At 48.2% G+C, this 25425-nt stretch overlaps 3 protein-coding genes across 4 annotated transcripts; 2 read left to right on the top strand and 1 right to left on the bottom strand.

Moving 5' to 3' along the window:
• Positions 1 to 1804: 1804 nt before the first annotated feature.
• On the top strand, positions 1805 to 5674 carry LOC123400203 (aspartyl protease family protein 1-like). The gene is made up of 10 exons (XM_045094627.1): positions 1805 to 2201; positions 2425 to 2557; positions 3177 to 3412; positions 3510 to 3734; positions 3823 to 3958; positions 4051 to 4124; positions 4220 to 4322; positions 4409 to 4466; positions 4956 to 5027; positions 5135 to 5674. Exons 1-10 carry the CDS (start codon positions 1918 to 1920, stop codon positions 5368 to 5370), a joined length of 1557 nt encoding a protein of 518 aa, XP_044950562.1. The 5' UTR covers positions 1805 to 1917; the 3' UTR covers positions 5371 to 5674.
• A 2725-nt stretch (positions 5675 to 8399) lies between these two features.
• LOC123400204 (protein argonaute 18-like) lies at positions 8400 to 11308 on the top strand. Of its 2 annotated transcripts, none has more exons than XM_045094629.1 (9): positions 8400 to 8510; positions 8608 to 8751; positions 9448 to 9528; positions 9609 to 9697; positions 9810 to 9884; positions 10167 to 10228; positions 10306 to 10380; positions 10460 to 10825; positions 10915 to 11308. In XM_045094629.1, the coding sequence occupies exons 2-9, from the start codon at positions 8629 to 8631 to the stop codon at positions 11019 to 11021; spliced, it is 978 nt and encodes a 325-aa protein (XP_044950564.1). In that variant the 5' UTR covers positions 8400 to 8510; positions 8608 to 8628; the 3' UTR covers positions 11022 to 11308. The 2 variants fall into 2 exon arrangements, with proteins under 2 accessions (XP_044950564.1, XP_044950563.1); XM_045094628.1 differs by having other exon boundaries at positions 8402 to 8510; positions 8605 to 8751.
• A 9884-nt stretch (positions 11309 to 21192) lies between these two features.
• On the bottom strand, positions 21193 to 23075 carry LOC123397670 (putative UDP-rhamnose:rhamnosyltransferase 1). The gene is made up of 2 exons (XM_045092205.1): positions 22436 to 23075; positions 21193 to 22352 (listed from the first exon to the last, which is right to left on the bottom strand). The coding sequence occupies exons 1-2, from the start codon at positions 22904 to 22906 to the stop codon at positions 21348 to 21350; spliced, it is 1476 nt and encodes a 491-aa protein (XP_044948140.1). The 5' UTR covers positions 22907 to 23075; the 3' UTR covers positions 21193 to 21347.
• Positions 23076 to 25425: the final 2350 nt, after the last annotated feature.

The following is a 25425-nucleotide window of genomic DNA, read 5'->3' as shown; positions in this document are numbered from 1 at the left end:
ACCCTTCCTCATCAACTTCTTCATCGGGACCCTCATCGTCAGACTCAGAGGCATACCCACGTGAGTACGGAATGGAATGGTCCATTGTCTCTTGCAAATTATATTTGTCCAAATCACCAAGATTGTTGTCATGAAGAACATTACCATCATCATAGTGCTCATAATTAGCCTCTACCAATGGTTCATGTTCAATGTTGACCTCTTCGTTAGCCTCATACACACAAGAAAGAGGTTCAATGCTGGCCTCTTCGTTGATGGTTGCAGGAATAGCTTCAACAATCGAAGAGGAAACCCGGTTCAAATCCAACAAGTTAGGAACATTTGTTTTCATGGCAAATAACTCTAGAGCCTTGTCTAGTGATTCGGCCACCGTATCCTTGTATGCAAGCCAACGTTGCTCGGAGTTGACACGCATGGTCTTCCAACGAATGTGCATTCCGAATCCCACATTATGCCTACCAGCAAACTCAACTACATCACTAGGGTCCATCCAATTCAAATCCTTTCGGACTTGTTCCAACAATTCAGCATAGCTAGGACACAAATCGAACACCATGTCAAGCTCATCCGGGTCCGGATCAATATTGCCTTTTAAAAAGGCATCCTTGTCCACGTGATGAATATAAACACATGTTCTTCCCATACCTAAACAACAAAACATAGAACCTTTTTATGAGCAATCATACAATTACAATAACCATAGCCTAACTTCCAAATAACCCTAACCCCCTCATAACCCTAACACAACCAAACATCCCTAACCCTAGCCTAACCCTAGCCTAACCCTAAAACAACCATAATGCACACATCCAAACAACCCTAATCCTAACCCCATCATACCCCTTATCCTAACATACAAACAAATAAAACAATATGATATACATCCCACATTTCATGAAAAACTAGGGTTTCCTCAAATTTGCAAAAAAAAAAGAACACAAAAGATTTTCCTTTGGATGAGAATGAGGGGAGAGGTGGGGATTACCTTAGGGGAGTGATTGGACAACAAATGCCCGCTCCAAACCTTCAGATTTGGTGATGTAGAGAAGGATTTGAGGGAGGGGGCAGTGGCTGGGAGAGGGGCTGGGGGAGGGGAATGAGGGAGGGGGTGGGGAGGGGGGTGGGGAGGGGGCTGGCCCGTGGCCCTGTAAGTTAGTGTGTGGCGCCTAAGCGTTAGGCGCCACACATTACAATGTGTGACGCCTGAGGCTTAGGCGTCACACTGCCTGGGGGGTGGGCCCTCCCTGCCACGTGGTCGGGGGTGTGGCGCCTAACCCCTAGGCGTCACACAGTACAGTGTGGCGCCGAGGTGTCGGGCGCCACACAAAAGGGTCAGGCCGGTGAATTATTTCTCCCGAGGGGTCAATCCGTGAGTTCTTTCGTCCCAGGGGTCATTTTTGTTAATTTTGCCATGTGTGAACCGAGGACCCAAATCCGGCAACCACCCTTCCATCATCATCAGATCGGCCTCGTCGACGCCCCTTTTCAACCCATACATCACCCCGCCGCACCGCAGGGGTCCCCCAAGACCAACAGAACCCAAACGGAAAACCAAACCCCATCCTTCCCTCCCTCCCAAAGGGGCCACGGCAGCACAGGCGCCGGTCCAGTCCAACGGAGCCGAAGCTTCCAGCACACTGACGCCGCCCCGTCGCTCTCTCCCGCTGCCCACAGGGCCCCGCCTCCGCTCCCGCGGAGCCCGAGCGGCCAGCTCGCCTCACCGATCATTCTCCTCGTCTCTACGGCAACAGAGTGGATAGATTGATTTGATTAAATAGCGACGCCGCGGCCGAGCACCACCAACGCATACAACTATTTTGTTTCCCTTCCTTTCCTTCCCTCGCTCCCCGCAATAAAGGCGCGAGCTTTTCAAGCCGTGTGGGGTGGAGTCTACAGCTTGCCTTCTCTGCTGCCGGCATGGGCGCGGCGGCGCGGGCTCTGCTTCTCCTGGCCCTCGTGGCGGCGGGGGCGGAGGCGCTCAGCCTGGACGTCCACCACCGCTACTCGGCGACGGTGCGGGGGTGGGCGGGGCTGCGCCGTGGGCCGTCGCCCGGCACGGCGGAGTACTACGCCGCGCTGGCGGGCCACGACGACCTCCGCCGCCGCTCGCTCTCTCTCGCCGCCGCCCCCGCACCGGGAGCCGGCGGGCCGTTCGCCTTCGTCGACGGCAACGACACGTACCGCCTCAACCAATTCGGATTGTAAGCCCGCCCCTCTCATTCATCATCATCATCGTCTCCATCGATCAATACTCAAGAGATTGCTAGCGATAATAAAGCGCCGATCGAATGATCGATCGATGTGAAGAGCTAGGAGGTTGCTGTCACCCAACCCAGACGGCCAGACTGTCTGGCCATCTTTTCGCTCTCGCTTTTGTGCTAAAGAAGTTTGCGGTGGTGGTGGTGGTTGGCTTTGGGTGCGCAGTTTGCATTACGCGGTGGTGGCGCTGGGGACGCCGAACGTGACGTTCCTGGTGGCGCTCGACACCGGCAGCGACCTCTTCTGGGTGCCCTGCGACTGCCTCAAGTGCGCGCCCCTCTCCTCGCCGGACTACGGGGTACGTACCACCATCTTCTTCTTCCTGCTTCGACGCCATTGCTCTGCTAATTTGTTAGTACGATCTTCGAGCTCGTGTCCGCTGCTCCAAGCGAGATTTCCGGGGGCTAGTTAGTTAACTACCAGGAGATTACGGTGGGATCTGTTGCATGGTAGAGATGAAAAAAGTTGGTACTGCTGCTAGTCGACATGCTTGCGAGATGGAGTTGTTGCGAGAGCATAATTCGGGAAAGAAAAGTGGAAAAATCACGGAAGCACCGCACGTGCCGTCCTGTTTTCGGGAAACCTCTCCAGGAGCATGACAGCCTCAGCTGGGGCCTCTGATGGAGCTTAGAAAACACCACTACTACTCCTAACCAAGGCCCTTCTTGGCCCTTCTCTTTATGTTCTTGTAATCTTGTCGCAGGTTGAAATTAATGAACCGTTGCTGATTGTTTACGCTTTACAAGCATTGGCTGAATCATGCATGATGCCTTCGACCACTTTTTTAAAAAAGAGAATATATTAATATCGCAAAGATACCAATAATCGACCACTAAAAAATGCTATACATGTCTTCATCTTCTTGCTTAATCTGTGAAATGTAACCGTGTTTCCGCAAACGGCGGAATTTTGAGCAGAACTTAAAGTTCGACGTGTACAGCCCGCGCAAGTCGAGCACGAGCCGGAAGGTCCCCTGCAGCAGCAATATGTGTGATCTACAGACCGAATGCAGTGCTGCAAGCAACAGCTGCCCCTACAAGATCGAGTACCTGTCGGACAACACGTCGTCAAAAGGGGTGCTGGTCGAGGATGTCATGTACCTGGCGACCGAGTCCGGGCACTCTAAGATCACCCAGGCCCCCATAACATTCGGGTATGTCTCTTGTGGTCTATACATGACAATGCGCAATCCTGAGTCACTGTTTACTTTTCTGTTCTGAATTTGAATTTGAATTTGTGTGCATTGTTAGCTGTGGACAGGTCCAGACAGGTTCGTTTCTAGGCAGTGCCGCGCCGAACGGCTTACTCGGGCTCGGCATGGACAGCAAGTCGGTGCCGAGTCTGCTGGCGAGCCAAGGAGTCGCCGCAAATTCCTTCTCCATGTGCTTCGGGGAAGACGGTCATGGCAGAATCAACTTCGGGGACACCGGAAGCGCCGACCAGCTGGAAACTCCGCTGAACATTTACAAACACAAGTATGTCTGTTTTCATTTTCACAATTTCACAACACAAATATTATAGGTCTCTGACCTTTCACGACGTTCATGCGCTCTATTTCTGCAGTCCATACTACAACATTAGCATCGTAGGAGCTATGGCGGGAGGTAAAACGTTCAGCACAAAATTCAGCGCAGTCGTGGACTCGGGTACCTCCTTCACGGCTCTCTCCGACCCAATGTACACCGAGATTACCAGCGCTGTAAGTAGATTTGTCGCATTATACCAGTAGTTTCACCATATCTTACATTTTCACAGTGATCCTCATATATATTCATTGACGTTCTAATTCAGTTCGATAAACAAGTCAAAGAGAAGAGAAACCCGGCCGATTCTTCGTTGCCGTTTGAATATTGCTACACCATAAGGTAAGTTTGTCTAGCAGCAGACCTTGATAAGTGAGGCACATTTTCGCAAACTAGTACTTACCTGCATCTGATGGATATGCTGCTGCTCTCTCCAGTTCCAAGGGAGCTGTAAGTCCTCCCAACATAAGCCTGACGGCCAAAGGTGGCAGTGTATTCCCTGTCAAAGACCCGATAATCACCATAACAGATATTTCTTCAGTAAGCAAACATCGATGCATACAATTTCATCCAGCCATGTAAGCTAGCTAGTGAATTTAATCTTGCTGCTCTTTTATATGGAACAGAGTCCTGTTGGCTATTGCTTGGCTATTATGAAGAGTGAAGGAGTCAACTTGATTGGGGGTGAGCTCATGTACTCTACACTGTCGCACTCTCTAAAGTTGCCTTATGCTCTGATTTTTTATTATTAGATTCAGTCTGAACCGTACTAGTGTTATTTGAGGTGTGCAAAGAACCAAATTAGATTCTCTCTAACCCATCTAGCTTAATATTCTTTGATTTGAGTTCCTGGATGGAGTTGGTAGCATATGTTAGTTGCAAAGAACCAATGATTAATGAATAACTACTACTCCGTACTTTCCAGATGCATTGCTCATTTTCAGACCTGCTTTGGTAGCTTTATTTGTCAGGTTTTATGTCCTCCTCTATGCTATAAAACCTCTGATATTTTAGCATTAATTATCCATGTGCAACCTCTTTGTTATAGCATTGTTGCCTATAAAGGCTGTACTATCTTTTTGCCTTGATGTGTCCTAAACCACTCACTAAACCGCCTCACCGTCAATAATCCACCTCATCGTTCTTACTGCTGTCTGCTCACCTCTGTTGCAGAGAATTTCATGTCCGGACTCAAGGTGGTGTTCGACCGCGAGAGGCTGGTCTTGGGATGGAAATCTTTCAACTGTAAGTACCTCAACATGACATCCCCCGAACCGATTCTTCAGTTTCAGTTTCAGTTACCGAGAAAAATGCCCTTACACACAGTGCCTGTCATCATCATCATGAATCAGGCTACAGCGTGGACCACTCAACCAAGCTCCCGGTGAGCCCGAACTCCTCGGCCATCCCTCCGAAACCCGTCTCCGGACCAGGAAGCTCCAACCCCGAAGCCGCGAAGCGCCCTTCGCCAAACATCACCCAGATCGACGCGGCCAAACCTTCGTCCGGATCATCGACCCTCTTCCATTTCAGCAGCAGGACCTTCTTCTTCACCGCCATCACTCCGCTATTCCTCGCCATTCTTTGATCCCGCCATTGCCTTGTATTGGTTTGAAAAGTTGACATGGATACATTATCACACGCTCTCACACACTCTGTTTTTTTGGGTAGTTGCCGTAGGAGTTGGTACAGTACAGGATAGAACACACAGGATGAGCTGAGTTGCGTAGGTAGACTTAGGCCATTTATACTTTGATTATTTCACGTATGTGTTGATATGTATACAGTCTCAATAACGCGCTCCGCCGAGGGGTTTGTGACGAGGTGGACGCGCATGTATATCTAGTGAAACCACAGAATAATATATACTCCACTGCCGTATACTTCGTGCATGCTGCTGTCTACTGTTTCTTTCAGCTACAAAACTGTATCAGGTAGGTTTGATCTTACGTCCAGTCGAATCAATCAATTATGAAATCTCCCCGCACCGTGGCATCCATGATGTCGACACAGGGAGCGTGTTTATTCATGAAAAAGAAACCGCTATTTAGTTTGTACTAGCAAAAGAGCCCGTGCATTGCAACGGAAGAGAAAATAACACACGCTCTGAACGTAATATATTTTCACATGACATCACATTTGTGTTGCCGACGATGACCTTAGTGCTCGTACAACGAAAACGCGTTTAAATGTACAATCACTCGGAATAAGATAAGAAATAAGTTGTTTCTTCCCATGAGGTTTTCCAAAAGTGTGCATGTGTGGTTAACGATGGTTTTCTTTCCTCTCAATTTGGTTTTAATTTAATGGATGTTTATTGCAATTCGTATCGTCGCCGGAAAGAGAGAAAAAAAGAGGATTGTGCACTACAGATTAAGTTTGCATCAAAAATAATATTTAAGAAGTATTCAACAGCTAAAAATAACATCCTATTTAGATTCTACATATTTTTTTAATCAAATTTCATATATAACATGTTAAAATCGGAGTTACGGTTTAAAAGATATGAATATTTTTGTTTTAGATAAAATGTGGATTGATTAACTGAAAAGTCAGGGTTGACTGACTAAAAACGGAGGGCGAGTTAATTACCTGAAACATCAGGGGATTTTCTGAGAAAAGGAAAAAAACGGTTCGTTTTCTAACTTAAATCCGGACTGCGGGTTGATTACCTAAAACATCAGGAGGGTTTCTGAAACATTCAAAAAAACGATTCGTTTTCCTGACTTAAAACAGGACCGCGGGTTGATTTCAGCAAACATCAGGGGTTTTTCTGCAAAATAGCCACGACGGACGACAAAAGCCTTAGACGCTTTATTATTAGGGAGAGAATAGCCTTATAGGGCTTATATTTCTAAATCGTCTGAGAAAATTTCATTCCCATGTCGAAGTTCATGAACGTTGTTTCATGTCTGATTATAAAGTTGAAAGTTGCACTTGCACTTTCTAAAGACCGTGTGCGGATATAGGTTTAGTAATAATGTGCAACTGAATCTATTAAAGCCCCGTAAAATAAACTGGGCAATTATCTTCTTCTTCACTGATTGATGAGGCAATTCTTTTGTCGTTGTTTCAAAAAATAATGCGCAACTGAACCAAACACTCGCACATTTCATGAACAATTTTCCGGTTCACGGCATACAATTCTAATGACTTAGAGAAAACACTCTCTATGAGACATAGCAAGACCATTTTTTTTAGTGTTGATGCTTACGCATATCGAGCTCAATACATATGTTCTTAACAAGTTTTGTTTTTTGAAACCGTGTTACAAAGTCGGTTTGCAAGGGAAATAAGAACTTGTGGGATGAACAAGACCGAACGTAGATGGCTTCTTCGGATAAGTAATTGTGATGGACAAACAAAATGGCTCTGAGTCTCTCCATGATCACAGTGGGGCCATCATCCTCTCCTCCACGATACACTACCTTTGGAAGTGCTCGCAAGTAGCTCTCTACCTGACTACATGTATGGAAGGGGGTGACAGTTATACTCGAGCCAACAACAATGGCGACGACCCAAGAATTCAATTACTCCGTGGCACCGGACATGCTTCCGCAAAGGCCAAAGATATCCTCTATAACACCGAATTCCCTAGTTTTGAAGAGCCCATATTCAATTGAGGTCACCAATTAAAATTGGATCACCTTATTTTGATGGGGTCAACGATTTCTCAAAATTCTCTCATTCATTTTTTTATAAAATACACCGTGCTCACTAATATTTAAGGCCTCATAATTAATTAAGATATCAATTTAGATATTGGATCATCTTGTTTTCACCGGGTCAACAATTTCTGAAACTCTCCAATATTTTTTTATTCGTTATGTTTCCTAATTTTCGCAAGTTCAAAGTAAAAATATAGACATCCCAATAATAAACAAAAAAATATGGGAATTCATTTCATGATGAATCTAAAAATACCGACTTGATATTATGGATTTTTATATATTTCTTTACAAATTTGATCAAATTTTTATGGTTTACTTTTTTAAAACAGTAATACATCTTATATTTAAAAAAAAGTGTTTTTTTAAGCGCCAAACCCTTCTAGTATAGGAAGAATCTTCAAACCTAATCAAGAAGCAAAATCAACATAGCATCTCTTTAGGAAGAGAAGAGGAGAGGTAGAGCTCACAGAGACCAATCATTGCCAAAATAGGGTTATTCAGGTTAATATTTTGACAGTAATGTTTTTTCCTTGACATAAATAGTTAGTAAAGTTACTCACGAAATGGAATATATCTTTCCCAAAAATGTACTTGTTGGATAAAAAAAATTATTCCGAGAAAAAAAAACTTCAGTTCTTTCTGTTGGATCGAGAGCCCAGCAAAGGCCCATCAGGCCGCGACGTAACCATGGTGTTCGTCGAGTCCTTGGAGGCCCCTTCCTTTGCCCAAGCCCGCGCCGCAGCGGAGGAATCCGAGCCGTAGACGAGTCGCCGCCCGCGAGGATCCGTCCGTCCGGAGCCCGTCCCAGAGCCGCAAAACCCCGCAACGCCGAGGGGCAGTTCCGTAACTTGCGCCCGCCAAAACCCTAGACGCGCGCGCTGGGGGGCGAGAGGGCGAGTCCGACCCGGTCCCGCCTTCCCGGCCCGAACGGAGGCGGCCATATAAAAGCCCTCACTCCCACCCCCTCCCGGCGGTTACCGCATCGTCGCCAGGACAAGCCGCCAGCCAACCGAAACCCAAATCGAACCGCCGGACCGGAGGAGCAGCCGACGACCAGGTACGGTATCTCTCCCTCCGCCGCCGCCGCCGCCGCCGCCGCCCTGTTCGTCCTCCGTGGATCTGAGAGGGGGTTCCCGCGCCATTGTGCATAGCAGCAGAGCCAACGGGAGGGAGCCATGGATCGGTACCAGAGGGTGGAGAAGCCGCGGGAGGAGGTGCCCATCAAGGAGAACGAGATCCGCATCACCACCCAGGGCAGGATGCGCAACTACATCACCTACGCCACCACCCTCTTCCAGGTTACTCAGCCGTTTGAATCGCCGGTTTATTAGCGCCCTGTTCCGTGGGGCTTAGCCGAATGATTGAGCCGTACGGATGTTACTTGCTTACGAGTATTATCCGCTGAGCGTGTGTTTTCAATGCCAAGTAGTACTATTAATTCGAGGCTAGGAGGATTCCCATTGTTTTCCTCTTGCTCTGATGCCTTGTTTGGTACTAGGATTGGTTCTGATTTCGGCAATACCCTGATGAAAAGTTAATGCTCGCATCACTGTAGGCGAAGACTTTTACTGTGTGCTTGCCAAAACGGAAAACGCGGTGTGGCGAATTAGGCATGGTTTTTCGGATAAGACGCGGTCGTACCGATAGATTTTGTACTCTCATGTCTCATGGGGTGTGATTTTGTCACTTTAAAGCATCGAACAATCTGATAATGTGCCTGGTTGCCACTTTTTGTGCGGCCAGCCACCACTTTAGTCGATGATGAGTGTGGTGCACTGCACGCTACTTCACATATTCTCTAATAATTGACAGTGACTGTTTGTCGCATCCATGTTTTGATGATTTGACCGGGTGCGATTTACATGTTTCCTTTTTGGGTGTTCTATAAATCCTCTCAGGGATGTAGACACCCATAAAGCCATCGCAAGCGCGCATAGCGCACACAGTTTTTTTTTATGTACGGTCGCTGATGTTTTGCGATGTATACAATACAGGATAAGGGTTGCGATGAAGTTGTATTCAAGGCCATGGGAAGGGCCATAAACAAAACTGTGATGATTGCAGAATTGATCAAGGTACTTTTGACGGTGGCTGTGCATGTGAACCATGCATTTGACTTTATTCTAAAATTTTTGATTGCTGTTTTGTTGCACAGAGGAGAATTGTGGGTCTCCATCAAAACACTGCCACTGAATCCACTGATATTACTGACACATGGGAGCCTCTGGAGGAAGGCCTACTTCCGTAAGAATCGACTCTAAACATCTTATAGCATATAAAGCTACTAGTAACTAGAGATTTTTTTCCTTGCTTTTAGATGAATTCAGCTGTCTCTAAACATCTTTTTTCTCTGCAGACTTGAGACAACAAGGCATGTGTCTATGATTACTATAACTCTTTCAAAGAAGGAGCTGGACACTTCATCTGTTGGGTATGCTAGCTTTATATCTGATACTGTGAATAGTATTTTAATTTTTATCTAACCAATCATCCCTTTGTTTAATGGGCTATTGGGTAACATTGGAATATTTATTTGCGAGTTTTCAGGCTGCCCTGTTCAGTTGTCTCATGAATTGCTAGTTATTCAATTGTGCAGTTGTTATATTTTGTGGCACAACCATTTTGCTATCTGGAAAAATATGTTGTAAAATTGTGAATGTGCATAGATTATTCTTCTGCATGTAATGGTAGATTGCGTTTATTGTATGTGCAGATATCAATCTCCTCTGCCTGCTGACAAGGTGAAGCCGTTTGTTGAATACGATAATGAAGAAGGTATTGGGCATGTTTCACTTTGTTGTCCTCATTATCTCTGATTCTTTATGCTTTCTTATTTCACGGTATAATTGTAGATGCGCACTCACCTCCTGGACGAGGAAGAGGGCGTGGTCGAGGCCGTGGAAGGGGAAGGGGTAGAGGTGCACGTGGTGAGACTAACTGCTTCTTAGTAAATCATCATCAGAGTATAAAAATGTGCAGCTGTTCATTACATAAATGATTTTTCAGGAAATGGATACATGGAGTATGCTGATGGTGGATGGGAGAATGAGCATGCTCCTGCCTATGCAGGCAATGGGTATGCTGACCATGGTCCTGCTTATGAGGGTAATGGGTATGTGCGTGGTAGAGGCCGTGGCGGTTTCAGGGGCCGTGGCAGGAGAGGTGGCTATGGTGGTCAGCCTGATTATCAGCATGATGGAGGCTATTATGACGAGGCACCACCGCCACCCCGAGGTGGGGGCCGTGGTTTCAGGGGCCGTGGCAGGAGAGGCGGTTACGGTGGTGGCCAGCCTGGTTACGGTGGCGGACAGCCTGATTATCAGCAAGACGGAGGGTATTACGAGGAGGCACCTCTTCCTGCACCAGCTGGAGGTATTGACAGCTTCCTTCTACAGTATCAAATTGCTTGTATGCATCTACATCCCCTGTTTATAATCTGCCGCATCCGTGCTGCGTTGCAGGTCGTGGTCGAGGCCGTGGCCGTGGGAGAGGCGGCCCAGCTCGTGGCAGAGGGCGTGGTGGCAACGCCAATGGCAACATGGTGTACGCCGCCGCTTCGGGCGCATAGGCAGTCCGCAGCTGGCTGCCGTCGTTAGTTGGATGCCTGCTCAAGCATGAAGATGTATCATCTGTGTTGTTTATCGGTTGACATATATACTTTGTATAAGCCTGACATTCGTTGGGAATGCGGCCAGATTTTGATATTTGACTAGATTTGTAGGGGTAGCGCCGTTATGATTGTGCTTTGTTTTTTCCAAAGTAGATGTGTCAAACTAATTGTAGCTGCCAGTTGGTAAAGGTTTAGAGCAGGGCATTCTTTCAATTTTTACATAAACGAAGTCTTGTTCTCTGTTACACCGTGCCAATTTCGTTTGGTGTCTGTGTTTAAAATGTAAGTCTATTTAGTGCTATAGCACAAATGTCCGTGTTGCAAGGGCACTAGAAGTATCCACAAGATTGAAGCTTTTCTTTTTTAGTGAATGACTCGTCATTGGTAAGGCTACTGTGTGTTCTGACTTTTGAGGAGGATGCACCATGTTCCAATTTCAATCACAATGCAGATGCTTCGCTATATTGAAAACGTCATTTGCCACGGACGCAAACAATTAGTACGACTTTGGATAGTAATTTTTATAAAACAATAACATGGATATACAAAATAACATGGATGAATGGATTTATTTTTTTCAAAAAAAGCACCTTTTATTAGTAGGTGTAGACCGCTCTTGAATAAATTTAATACCCTATAAATGTAACATTGTTTGAGACATATGGAATACACCACATATAGAAATACAGTAAAATGTCAATATATAAGTGCTTATGTTTTATGAAACTACCGGTGAACATTAATAACAAAGCATAATTATGCAGTTTGGAGAACATGAAAAGATAACAATAAAAAAAATGTAAAGTCACCTTTCAGATTTTTTTGTAAACACGGTAAGAATATTATAGTATGTTTTTGTTTGTAAGTCATGATCTTTTTTGTAAAAAACTTGGAAGGCGAAGCTCTCTCTCTCTTTAGTATATGGCGTGCTATCCATACAAGGGCAAGAAAAAGGTCAAGTCATAATTATGAAATTATGATGCGTGCTAGATTCATCTTTTATCTTATTGGTGTTATAGAGAGGCATGGCTCTCCGATCATTCATTTGAATCTTATCAAGCTTTCATTCTCTCTTTGGTATATGACGCTATCCATGCATGTGACATATGCATCTCTTTGGTATTATAGCAGCGTGGTTGTCCGACCATTCGTTGGAACCTTATGAAGCGCGCTCTCTCTCTCCCTCTCTCTCTCTTTCTTTCTCTCTCTTCTATCCATGCTAAGGCAAGCCAGTGTGCAAGTTCTTCTTCTTCGGAGCTTGCTCATTCACCGGAAGGCCTTCCTTGTGTTTGCATCCTGTAGATTTGCTTATTTCTAAAGCCACATGTTGATATTTCATGTAACTTTTGAACATATAAAAATTGATGAATATATGTATAAAGAGAGCAAGATGGGACTATTCAACACAAAATCAGATTTGCTTGCCAAGAAATTCCATGAGATGTGTCTCACGGTCCATAAGAGAAGGCCCATAGTGCAGAGCCTGATTTAAGGAAGAACAGACATACGAAGGCTAGGCTAGCGTACAAATTTTACCGTGCATGCGGGACGGACGAAAATTTAGGTATCTATAAAATCGGGAGGAAGAACCAATCCCTCTTTAATTATTTAAAAAAAGTTGGTATAAAGGAAAGAAAAAAGATAAAAAGAACAGGAAAAAGCAAAAAAAAAAAAAAGTGAAAACCAGGGCTCAAACCCAGCTCTTTGTGATAGAGGTTCAAGCTCTAGCCACTGCGACGGCAAGTGCGAGCGTTACAGTAAGATGTCGCTACTTACTAAAGAGGATAAAGTCGCGACTTGTGTAAAAACGAATCGTATTTCCTCACTTAGTGGTGGCATGGTTGGTAATTATTCACAACTTCGAGGGTAAATATTATGACGTACGACATAAGCGATTCGTGATTTATTATCAGGGAGAGACTTAAAAATTTGATTGCTTTTTGACGGGCTTCTCCTTTGCAGGATTCTGAAATCCCTGGAATAGGAAAAACATAGGAATTTGATGTGTTTGTGTTATACTTTCCCTCGTTCCTAAATATAACTCGTTTTAAAATTTTCACCATGCATTATATATGGATGTATATAAACATATTTTAAAATATATATTCATTTGTTTTTCTTCGTATGTAATCCGTAGTGGAATCTAGATTTATACTCTCTCCGAAAACACTTCTCGTAGGAATTAATGTATCTAGATGTATTTTATTTTTAGATATATATTTTTTAATCATTTTTACGACAAGTAATTTTGGATGGAGGAAGTATTTAAGAAAGGATGGAGTAAATGTTTAGTTTTTATATATGTAGCATATATTTCAAGGATTTTCTTTGAAAATAATAGATCATCTCTAACAGATGTAAAAGTAAACTTAAGCATGATTCAATGCACATTCTGAGAATTTAGACTCTGATACAACGTGTTCAACAATAAAAAGGTACCCGTCGAGACGCTTCATCAACCAAGGCACCGATCCTGCGCGGGTAATCCTCGACTTTCCTTCCTCTTGCGGAACGCAAGCTCCACCACCAAGAAGTCCGAATTGGCCCCGAGGAATCAATCTGCGGTTGAATGGTTATGTGGACAATGGTATCCTAGAGTTTGTATTTATTTATGAATTTATTTTGCAATTTTTTATGATGTGTGTTCAATGGGAGTAGGCATTTCCGTCGACTACGAGATGAGTTTGGTGACTTTGTTAATCTTAAGATGATATGCCGGTTCAGTCCATCGAATGTGTTCATAGGGGTAGGATGAGCGTGCGTGTGTTTATAAAAATGAGTATATGTGCGTATTATGAGCGCTTGCGTCTGTACCATGTTACAAAAACACATCCTAGCTTCGATGGTGCACACATCCTAGCTTGGATTGCTTATGTACCGTGTTAAAAAACACATCCTAGCTTCGATGGTGCACAGATCCTAGCTTCGATGGTGCATCCCACATCGACCACAGAGTTTGCCTTCTCTTCGATGCGGGAAACGATCCACATAGGAGGGGCTATGAACCGTGCTTCCTTGGTTGACTCTACCTCAGGACGGGGTGAGGTGTACCTCCATGCTAGTGTTTTGTATGTTGAAATTTGGAGGTGGGCCTTAGGCCCATTAGAGAATTTCAGAAAATCTACAAGGGCCCATGTAGGTGGTGGTATGGCAAGGTGGTGGGAGTTTAGTCCCACCCCGCTAGTGGAGGAGAGTTTGGACCCCTTTATAAGGGTCTCTCTTCCACATGCTATTGGAGAGTGAGAAGAGAAGGTGCCCTCGCGCACTCCTCCTCCGCCGCCGCCTCGCCTCGCCACGACGCGACGCGACGCGGGAATGAGCCGAGCCGAGCTCATACCTACGCGCTTATTTTTGCCGGTCAGGAACGGAGAATACGTAACGTAACGGACAAGGAAACGATCCGAGACGTCGGATCGTGATCGTTACCGACTCGGACTCTCCGCCCAGCCGCCTTTATAAGCACGCGATCGCCTACCCTAGCCGTCACGAAATCAGATCACATCTGCCTCACGCGTTCGTTTCTTGAACTGCTGCTGCCGCCGGCGACTCCGTCCCGTTTACCGCGTACACGGTCGACGGGAGAGCAGGCCTCCGAAACCTCGCCTCTCCGGTTCCTGTACGGGAGAGGGGCGATTAGGTTTTTGGGGAGCGATCACGCGACTGCTCGCCTCCGTCCGTCTGCTTCGTCTACATCCGCGTCGCCCTCGTCATCGCCATGTCTTCACCAAGCGAAGCTGATCGTCTCCGCGAGGAAGCCGAGAAGAAGACGGCAGAGGATACTGCCTCTGCCGCCGCCGCCGCTGCTGCTGCTACGGCCAACTGGCCGATTGGAGGGTATGACTCGTTTATCCTCTTGTTCGTATTTGTTCTAGCAGTACTACTTGATTGCATAGATGTATCCACTATATGCGTAGTACGTGCTAGGTTAGCTCAAGATCAGTATGTCATTAGTCTAGTCAATGCCATGCTAGTTATTATTTTGTGGATTAATCTACTCGGAAAATTGCCTATTTGCTCAACAATCCAAAAACCTAATGTCTGTAGGAATTTTTCGAGTAATGGTTTTGCTGCTGCACTGAAACCGGATAAGTTTACCGGTACTTTTTTCAAGCGTTGGCAAACGAGAACCACCTTATGGCTCACGGCTATGAACGTGTTCTGGGTAGCCGGTGTCACTCCTACGGAAACTATCACTCCTGAACAGGAGAAGATGTTTAAGGAGGCCACCGTCCTATTCCTTGGAGCAGTCATTAGCGTGATCGGAGATAAGCTGGTTGATGCATATTTACATATGCATGTTGCCAAGGACTTGTGGGAGGCGCTCGAATCTAAATTCGGGGCCACCGATGCTGGGAGTGAGATGTATGTTATGGAGCAGTTCCACGATTACAAGATGGTTGACAACCGTTCTGTATTGGAACAAGCTCATGAGATAATATGCATAGCTAAGGAACTTGAGGTTCTTAAGTGCAATTTGCCGGGCAAGTTTGTCGCGGGCTGTATAATTGCTAAGCTCCCTAATTCCTGGAGGAACTTTGCTACTACTCTGAAACATCAGAGGCGTGAGTTCTCAGTAGAGGACATCATCGGCCATCTGAGTGTTGAGCAGAACTCGAGAGCAAAGGACTCCAATGGAAAAGCGGTGGAAAGCTCTTCTGCTGCCAATATGGTACATCAGAGGAACTTCAATTCTCACAAGCCCAAGGGAAAGAACTCTGTCCAACAGAATACCGACTTCAAGAAGAAGGGGAAGAAGCCCTTCAAGAAGAATAAGAAGGGAGATGGCTGCTATACTTGTGGTTCAGAGGAACATTGGGCGAACAAATGCCCAAACAAGTACAAGAAGCCGGCGCAGGACTCCAAGTCTGCAAACATGATTGTGGGCAACAATGAAAGTGGTGCATCTGGGTACGGTAATTTACTTACTGTATTTACAGTTTGTCAGTCCACCGATTGGTGGGTGGACACGGGTGCAAATATTCATGTGTGTGCTGACTTGTCATTGTTCTCTTCTTATCAGGCCACCGGTCGCGGGTCCGTATTGATGGGGAATGGCGCGAGTGCTTCTGTTCTTGGTGTTGGCACGGTCGATCTGAAGTTTACTTCGGGAAGGATCGTGCAGCTGAAGAACGTGCAGCATGTCCCCGCCATCAAGAAGAATCTCGTTAGTGGCTCCCTTCTGTGTAGAGAAGGGTTTAAGTTGGTGTTCGAGTCTAATAAAGTAGTAGTTACGAAATATGGACTTTTCGTTGGAAAAGGTTATGAATGCGGAGGTCTGTTCCGCCTTTCTCTAGCAGATTTTTGTAATAAAGTCGTGAACAATATTCATTCGAGTGTTAATGAATCTGAAGTTTGGCATTCACGTCTTTGTCACATAAGTTTCGGTGTTATGTCGCGGCTAGCAAAACTGAATTTAATCCCAACTTTCACTTTAGCCAAAGGTTCTAAGTGTCACTCGTGTGTGCAAGCAAAGCAACCTCGCAAGCCTCACAAGGCTGCAGAGGAGAGACACTTGGCACCATTAGAACTCATACATTCTGATCTTTGTGAGATGAATGGTGTGTTGACTAAAGGTGGAAAGAAATACTTCATGACATTGATAGATGATTCCACTAGATTTTGCTATGTGTATCTGTTAAATACTAAAGATGAGGCTCTACACTACTTTAAAATCTATAAGGCAGAAGTTGAGAATCAACTTGAGAAGAAAATTAAACGAGTCCGGTCTGATCGTGGTGGAGAGTACTTCTCAAACGAATTTGATTCATTTTGTGCGGAACACGGCATTATTCATGAGAGGACGCCTCCCTATTCACCCCAGTCAAACGGGGTTGCCGAGCGGAAAAACCGTACTCTAACTGATTTGGTTAACGCCATGTTAGATACATCGGGTTTATCCAAGGCATGGTGGGGGGAGGCTATATTGACCGCGTGTCATGTCCTGAATAAAGTTCCTACAAAAGATAATGAGGTCACTCCCTACGAGGAGTGGTCGAAGAGAAGGACGACACTCTCGTACTTACGTACTTGGGGCTGCTTGGCGAAAGTCAATGTACCGATCCCCAAGAAGCGCAAGCTTGGACCAAAGACTGTGGATTGCGTTAATTTGGGATACGCTAAGAATAGCGTAGGCTATAGATTTCTAGTAGTGAAATCTGAGGTACCTGACGTGAAGGTCGGTACAATAATGGAGTCGAGGGATGCTACATTCTTTGAGGATATATTTCCCATGAGAGATATGCAAAGCACTTCTAGACAGGAATCTGAGATAACTCCTGAGCCTGCCATTCCTATGGAATATTATGAACAAACACATGATGAAAATCCTGAGGAGGATGACGAGGAAGCCCGTGGTAGGGGCAAGAGACAAAGGACTGCAAAGACCTTTGGTGATGATTTCTTCGTATACCTCGTGGATGATAATCCCACTTCTATTTCAGAAGCGTATGCTTCTCCAGGTGCTGATTACTGGAAAGCTGCTGTCCGTAGCGAGATGGACTCCATCATGGCTAACGGGACATGGGAAATCACTGATCGTCCCTATGGTTGCAAACCATTGGGATGCAAGTGGGTGTTCAAAAAGAAGCTTAGGCCCGACGGTACGATTGAAAAGTACAAGGCTAGGCTTGTGGCCAAGGGCTATGCCCAGAAAGAAGAGGAAGATTTCTTCGATACTTATTCACCTGTGGCTAGACTGACCACCATTAGAGTACTACTCTCATTGGCGGCCTCTCATGGTCTTCTCGTTCATCAAATGGACGTTAAGACGGCTTTCCTGAATGGAGAGCTAAATGAGGAAATCTATATGCAACAGCCAGATGGCTTTGTGATAGAAGGTCAGGAAGGAAAGGTGTGTAAGTTGCTGAAATCTTTATATGGTCTGAGACAAGCACCTAAGCAATGGCATGAGAAGTTTAATACAACTCTGACATCTGTTGGCTTCGTTGTTAATGAAGCTGACAAATGTGTATACTATCGCCATGGTGGGGGCGAAGGAGTTATATTGTGCTTGTATGTTGATGACATACTGATATTTGGAACCAACCTCAAAGTAATTGAGGAGGTTAAGTCTTTTCTGTCTCAAAACTTTGAGATGAAGGACCTTGGGGTGGCTGATGTTATCTTGAACATCAAGCTGTTGAGAGATGATGAGGGTGGGATTACACTTCTGCAATCCCACTATGTTGACAAGATTTTGAGTCGCTTTGGATATTCAGACTGCAAGATTTGTCAAACACCATATGATCCTAGTGTGCTTATTCGAAAGTTTAAAGGCACAGCTATAGATCAATTGAGATTCTCTCAAATTATCGGTTCACTTATGTACCTAGCTAGCGCAACGAGGCCTGACATCGCGTTTGCTGTGAGCAAACTTAGCCGGTTTGTTGCAAACCCGGGCGATGTTCATTGGCGTGCTGTTGAAAGAATTATGCGCTACTTGAAAGGTACTGTCAACCACGGGCTTCACTATACGGGATTCCCATCAGTACTTGAAGGGTATAGTGATGCGAATTGGATCTCTGATGCTGATGAGATGAAGGCCACTACTGGGTATATGTTTACTCTTGGGGGTGGTGCTGTTTCCTGGAAGTCTTGCAAGCAAACGATCTTAACAAGATCGACAATGGAAGCAGAATTAACAGCATTAGACACATCTGGTGTCGAAGCAGAATTTCTTCGAGATCTTTTGATGGACTTACCTGTGGTTGAGAAGCCGGTTCCGGCTATCCTTATGAACTGCGATAATCAGACGGTTATTGTTAAAGTGAAGAGTTCAAAGGACAATATGAAGTCCAACAAACATATAAGAATGAGATTGAAGTCTGTCAGACGTTTGAGAAACTCCGGAGTGATAGCGTTGGATTATATCCAAACGGCTAAGAATCTGGCAGATCCCTTTACTAAAGGGCTATCACGTGTTGTGATAGATAGTGCATCGAGGGAGATGGGTATGAGACCCACATGAGTTGCCATGGTAGTAACCTAACCTATATGATCGGAGATCCCGTGAAGTAGGACCTGGGAAAACAAGCCAGTGGTGAACTGAGGAGAGTAACTTTACTAACCCACTCCGTTGGAGATGCAATACTCTCGGATACTGTATGGTAGGATGACTACTGTCTTAATGTGTTCTAAAGCTTATATGTAAGCAAGATGCTGTCCTACAGAGCGATCTTTGGAGGAACACACCTATATGAGCTTGACTGCTGGTCACAGTCTATGAGATTTGGGTGATCTCTAGTAAACTCATGAATAGGCCAGGAGTGTGACTAATATGCTCCACCCGAGGGGTCACCTTCGGCAGCCTAGTACTAGTAAGACTTGTGGTGAAGCTCCTTTACGCCAAACTGATAATTCAAGGCATAGTCCATTGTTCAGTTGTGAAGGGGTGTAGCTACTTGTTCTAGGTGAAGCTCAACCTTAACAGGTCTTCACTGAAATGCTGGTATATTAAAACAGTGATTGGAACGAGGGAACACGATGTGCCCTTGAGATCTGGTGGGGGATTGTTGAAATTTGGAGGTGGGCCTTAGGCCCATTAGAGAATTTCAGAAAATCTACAAGGGCCCATGTAGGTGGTGGTATGGCAAGGTGGTGGGAGTTTAGTCCCACCCCGCTAGTGGAGGAGAGTTTGGACCCCTTTATAAGGGTCTCTCTTCCACATGCTATTGGAGAGTGAGAAGAGAAGGTGCCCTCGCGCACTCCTCCTCCGCCGCCCGCCTCGCCACGCCACGCCTCGCCTCGTCACGACGCGACGCGGGAATGAGCCGAGCCGAGCTCATACCTACGCGCTTATTTTTGCCGGTCAGGAACGGAGAATACGTAACGTAACGGACAAGGAAACGATCCGAGACGTCGGATCGTGATCGTTACCGACTCGGACTCTCCACCCAGCCGCCTTTATAAGCACGCGATCGCCTACCCTAGCCGTCACGAAATCAGATCACATCTGCCTCACGCGTTCGTTTCTTGAACTGCTGCTGCCGCCGGCGACTCCGTCCCGTTTACCGCGTACTCGGTCGACGGGAGAGCAAGCCTCCGAAACCTCGCCTCTCCGGTTCCTGTACGGGAGAGGGGCGATTAGGTTTTTGGGGAGCGATCACGCGACTGCTCGCCTCCGTCCGTCTGCTTCGTCTACATCCGCGTCGCCCTCGTCATCGCCATGTCTTCACCAAGCGAAGCTGATCGTCTCCGCGAGGAAGCCGAGAAGAAGACGGCAGAGGATACTGCCTCTGCCGCCGCCGCCGCTCCTGCTGCTACGGCCAACTGGCCGATTGGAGGGTATGACTCGTTTATCCTCTTGTTCGTATTTGTTCTAGCAGTACTACTTGATTGCATAGATGTATCCACTATATGCGTAGTACGTGCTAGGTTAGCTCAAGATCAGTATGTCATTAGTCTAGTCAATGCCATGCTAGTTATTATTTTGTGGATTAATCTATTCGGAAAATTGCCTATTTGCTCAACATTGTATGCGCGCACGCGGCGAGCTTCAACTTCTAAAAAATGTTGAGCCACTTCCGCTCACCCTCACACGTGATCTCGATAGCCGGAGTTGATGGTGGGGTGTGGTGGCATCCTCGATGCAGCAGGGCTCGACGATGACGATGGGTGTATCCCCACGGACCGGATTTGGACATTGACGACTATTGCGGGTGGACGGCGGGGATGCGGCACGAGTGAGATGGAAATCGACTGGGATCACGTTGCTGGGTGGATGTTGTGGCACACAATGTCGTGGGGCGGGGTGGTGGTGGCAGCCAGATTCAACGACGACGCCAACAAGCGGAGGAATCGGCTGCAAGAGGTGAGTATTCAACGGGCAGTTAAGATTATGCACCATTGAGTTTTACGGAAGGGTCTGTCTAAGATATATCTAGAGGTATTGCACATCTGAATCACTTAATCAACATAAAAAGTAAAAGAAGAAATAACCATACAGATCTTTAAAATCAATACATATAATTTATATGTGCAATATCTAAATCACATCATGTTATGCCTTAGCAAACCCGTTTACAGCAGTAGCAGCGTTGATGCAAATATGCTGCGCGAGTGGCTAATATTTTGGGCTGTCCAGAAAAATCGATTTTGGCAATGTAGCGGTTTTTACATCATCTGTTGAAGATACTTTTAATATTCCAAATATTCATGTGTTTATTTAAAAATGATGTCTGAAAAATTGCAACTCCATATTGGTTGCAAATATGTGAAGAACACGAGTGCGAGTACATTGATTCCATGACTGCTTATTTTGACTTAGAGGCTGAACAGGGCTGCGCCCTATGCCAGTCGCCGCAGGTGCTCCACGAGCTCGTCGACGTACTCCTCCTGCTTGGCCCTGTCGCACAGCATCTCCTGGAACTCCCTGGCGTTGCGCGCGAGCGCCTTCCCTTCCTCGTCCTCCCGCGCCATCACCCGCCGCACCGTGCTGGCGAGGTCGGCCCGGCCGAACGAGCCGTCGCGCTCGTCCCTGGCCACCTCCAGCCCGACCGCCCTCGCCGCCATGACCCGCGCCGTGAGGCCCTGGTCGGCGAACAGCGGGAGCATCACCAGCGGGTGCCCGAACAGGAAGCTCTCCATGAGCGAGCTCCACCCGGCGTGCGTCAGGAACCCGCCCACCGCGCCGTGCGCCAGCACCCGCACCTGCGGCACCCATCCGGCGCGCACGACGCCGCGCCCGGCCACGCGCTCTGCGAACCCGTCGTCGGGGAGCAGCGGGGCGCTGGCTTCCCGCAGCGCCCAGAGGAACCGCGCGCCCGACAGCTCCAGCCCGGCCGCCAGCTCGCGGATGTTTTCTGCTGTCAGCGGCGCCTCGCTCCCGAACGCGACGTAGAGCACCGACCTCGCCGGCTGCTCGTCCAGCCAGCGCATGAGGCTCGCGCTCTTCTCGTCGTCGTTCTCGCGGCCGGCTTCTTGGGCGGCGCGCGCGGCGTCGTATGGAGCGAGGAGGCCGGACAGGGCGAGTGGCTTGCCGAAGAGGTCGGCGATGAGGGGGCAGAGCGCTCCGTCGACCTCGCGGCAGCTGCGCAGGATGAAGAGTGTGCATTGCCGCTCCGTCTCCCAGAAGCGGAAGGCGTCGCATAAGCCGGAGGCTTTAGGGCGGAAAACGTAGACCATTTGTTCGGCCTCGTAGAGGCGGTGGGCGATGGGGGTCGGGAACGGGATCCACGGCGGCTGGGCCGTCAGGTCCTCCGCCGTCACCCGCGGGCGCGCCTCGTTCGCCGCCTTCGTGCCGGCGAAGGCGATGAACGACGCCGGGAAGATGGAGAAGAGCGCGCACGGTACCTGCAGGCAGCATGCCAGCATGGAGCGTTGGAGCCACGCCATGACCGCACCTACTGCCTATACTCGCCATGGCAGAGACGTACCTTGTGCTGCTCAGCTATGGGCGGGAGCCAGTGGTGCGCGAAGTCGACGAAGATCCAGTCGGGCTTCTTGCATAACCCTATCGCGCCCTCCCCGACGCCACCGCCGGAGCAGGCCCCCGCGAGAAAGTCGGCGAAAGGAGCGGCGAGGCCGTCGAACACCACCTTGAGGAGGTCGCCCTTCTCGGGCGGGACGTCGGCCGTGGACTCGGCGCCGTCCGGGAGGCCGTCGACGCGCGGCAGGGGCAGGGGGAGGAGGCGGATGCGGGGGCGGAGGTCCTCGGGGACGGGCCGCAGCCTGGCGAGGTTCCTCGGCGTGGACACAAAGGTGACGGCGTGCCCGCGCCGCGCCAGCTGCTCCGAGAGCTGCATGTAGGGGATGATGTGGCCGAACGCGAGCCACGGGAACACCACGATGTGGAGCGGCGAAGAAGACCGCGCGGTCGCGGTGGTGGCGTCTCCGGCTTCTGCCATGGCCTCTGCTCTCGCTTCTTGGAAGCAAGTGTGCTTCCGTTACAAGTGAGCTACATCATCGCAAGCGTGGAGTGAATCCCCATTGAAGGGACGGAAAACAGACCCTATTTGGTATGCGTGTGACTAGTCAGCAAACGTTGGCTGGCTAGCGCTCCAGGGCATACACCCAAATATGGCAGTGGTCCTTCCTCTTGTTGCCAGCTATCATACGAAAAGGGAAAGCAAGTCCTCAATGCGCACATGGCATGGTATCTTTCCTCAGCACACACACATGCCACCCATACTCAGAGCATCTCCAACCGCCGCGCTTCGCGCCGCGCCTAAAAAATGCGTTTGCCGCGCGCGATTCGGCTGGTTTAGCGCGGGGTTAGGCGCAGGCTCCAACAGCCGCGCTATAATGCAGCGCGCGTGTCGCTCCAGCAGTGCCCAAAAATGCAGCGAGCGCAAACCATTTTTTAAATAGATTGCATTCAAATAAAAAGCATACAAAGTTATTTTACATAGATTGCAACTTGATAGGTAGTTCGGAAACATAGATAGATAATTCGGTGTTAGATAGTTCGAAAACATAAAAACTAATCCCAGTCGCTCCAATCATCTGCACCATCATCATCGTCGTTGGTGTCGTCAGAGGTTGACAGCCAGATGTCGAACCAACGCTCGTCTTCTTCAGTGAAGAAGGAGCTCCCGCCTGCATTGACGAGGTCGGCCTGCGCACTCGCCAATGCCTTCCGCCGACGCCTGTCCAACCGCTCCTTGTGGCGCAGGCGCGTGTCCTCCTCGCGGCACCTTGCCCAATAACCCTGCTCGTAGGCGACATCCTCCGGGTGGCGCCGGCGCCACTCCGCCATGACCCGCTCGTCCTCCTGGGCGACGAGGAGGCGGCGCTGCCGCGCAGTGTGCTCAGCACGGTCTTGTGCGGAGTTTAAACGAGGCGGCGGGGCGACGTCTAACGACTGCTGGAGCGTGTAGACGTCCTGGAAGTTCATTTGGCGGCGCGACCTGCCTAGGCGCCACGCCGCCGCGTCGAACGCGCGGGCGGCCTCGTGCGTCGTGTCGTACGTGCCGGGGCTAAGCCGGAGATCGCCGGAGCGTATCTCGGCGTAGAACCCGCCGTTGGGGCGCTCGCGGATGCCGCGGTAGCCGGACGCAGAACGGCGGCGCGGCGGCATGGTGGCGCGGCGGGGGCGGGGCGCTGGAGCGGCGGTGGCGCGAGAGGCAGAGGGAGAGAGAGAGTGGAGCGGTGGCGGCGCGAGGGACCGGCAGAGCTGTGCTTTTATAGGTGCGCGCGAAGCGGCGCGGCAAAAATGGCGCGCGAGCTGCCGCCTTTTCGCGCGCACGCAATCGGTTACCGCGCGCGCTGTTTTCCCGCCGCCGCTGGAGCGCGCCATTCCGTCCCGCTTGCGCCCCTTTTCGCGCGTCTGTTGGAGATGGTCTCATCCATTTACCTTGTTTCCCCCTCGCCATCCAAGATATGAGAAAATCATGGAGTTATGAGGACTCCATTCATCCGCGCCCACCACCCACCTCTCTCCCAATGGCTCCATCATACAAAAGTGAAAGCATCTACGGTCGGACCTTACAAATCCTGTCCATCAAACGCCCGCGGACATGTCTAGCCGGACTTCACATAAAAATTTCTTTCCACATCCAACTCTTTTATATTTCACCCCTCATACTCATAAAAAAGCATGCAAAATACTCCCTCCGTACCTAAATATAAGTCTTTTAAGACATTTCACTAGGTGTCTACATACGGAGCAAAATGAATGAATCTATACTCTAAAATATGTCTATATACATCCGTATGTAGTTCATTAGTTGAACCTCTAGAAAGACTTATACTCCCTCCGTTCCTAAATACTTGTTGTTGGGGAGAACTAGACTAGTTCTCCCCAACAACAAGTATTATGGTACAGAGGGAGTATTTAGGAACGGAGGGAGTATATCCTATGCATTACTCCCTCCGTTCGTAAATATAAGTCTTTTAAGAGATTTCACTAAGTGACTACATACAGACCAAAATGAGTTAATCTATACTCTAAAGTATGTCTATATACATCGTATGTAGTTCCCTACTAAAAACTCTAAAAAGACTTATATTTAGGAACGGAGGGAGTACTATTCATCTTCTTCCTCGTCAGAGATGGCCTGCGCCGGAGCCTGAGCTGTGTGTGCCGTCGCGTGCACCGCCTCCTGCGCCGCCTCATGCACCGCACGCGCTTCCTCCATCCGGCGCCTGGCCACCGCAGCTGACTCAGAGAGGATGGAGTTGGGGATGGCCAGCTGCTCCGGCCATAGATCGACCACCACCGCCAGCTCCTTCTCCGGCTCCCGCGACGCCCCCTCCCCCGGTGTCTGTGGCTCCTCCTCGGTCTCCTCCCCCACCCCCCTCCTCGAAATCCACCTCCGGTTCTAGAGGTAACCCCACTTTCCTTCAGATTCGGACATGCTAAAGGAGGAAGAAACGATGCTGGATCGTGTAATGCCGGTGGCGTGGTGGCATGGCTGACTCACTC

Source organism: Hordeum vulgare, chromosome 5H, assembly GCF_904849725.1.
Source record: "Hordeum vulgare subsp. vulgare chromosome 5H, MorexV3_pseudomolecules_assembly, whole genome shotgun sequence".
Classification (NCBI taxonomy): domain Eukaryota; kingdom Viridiplantae; phylum Streptophyta; class Magnoliopsida; order Poales; family Poaceae; genus Hordeum; species Hordeum vulgare.
This window is presented reverse-complemented; position numbering and strand designations above follow the sequence as displayed.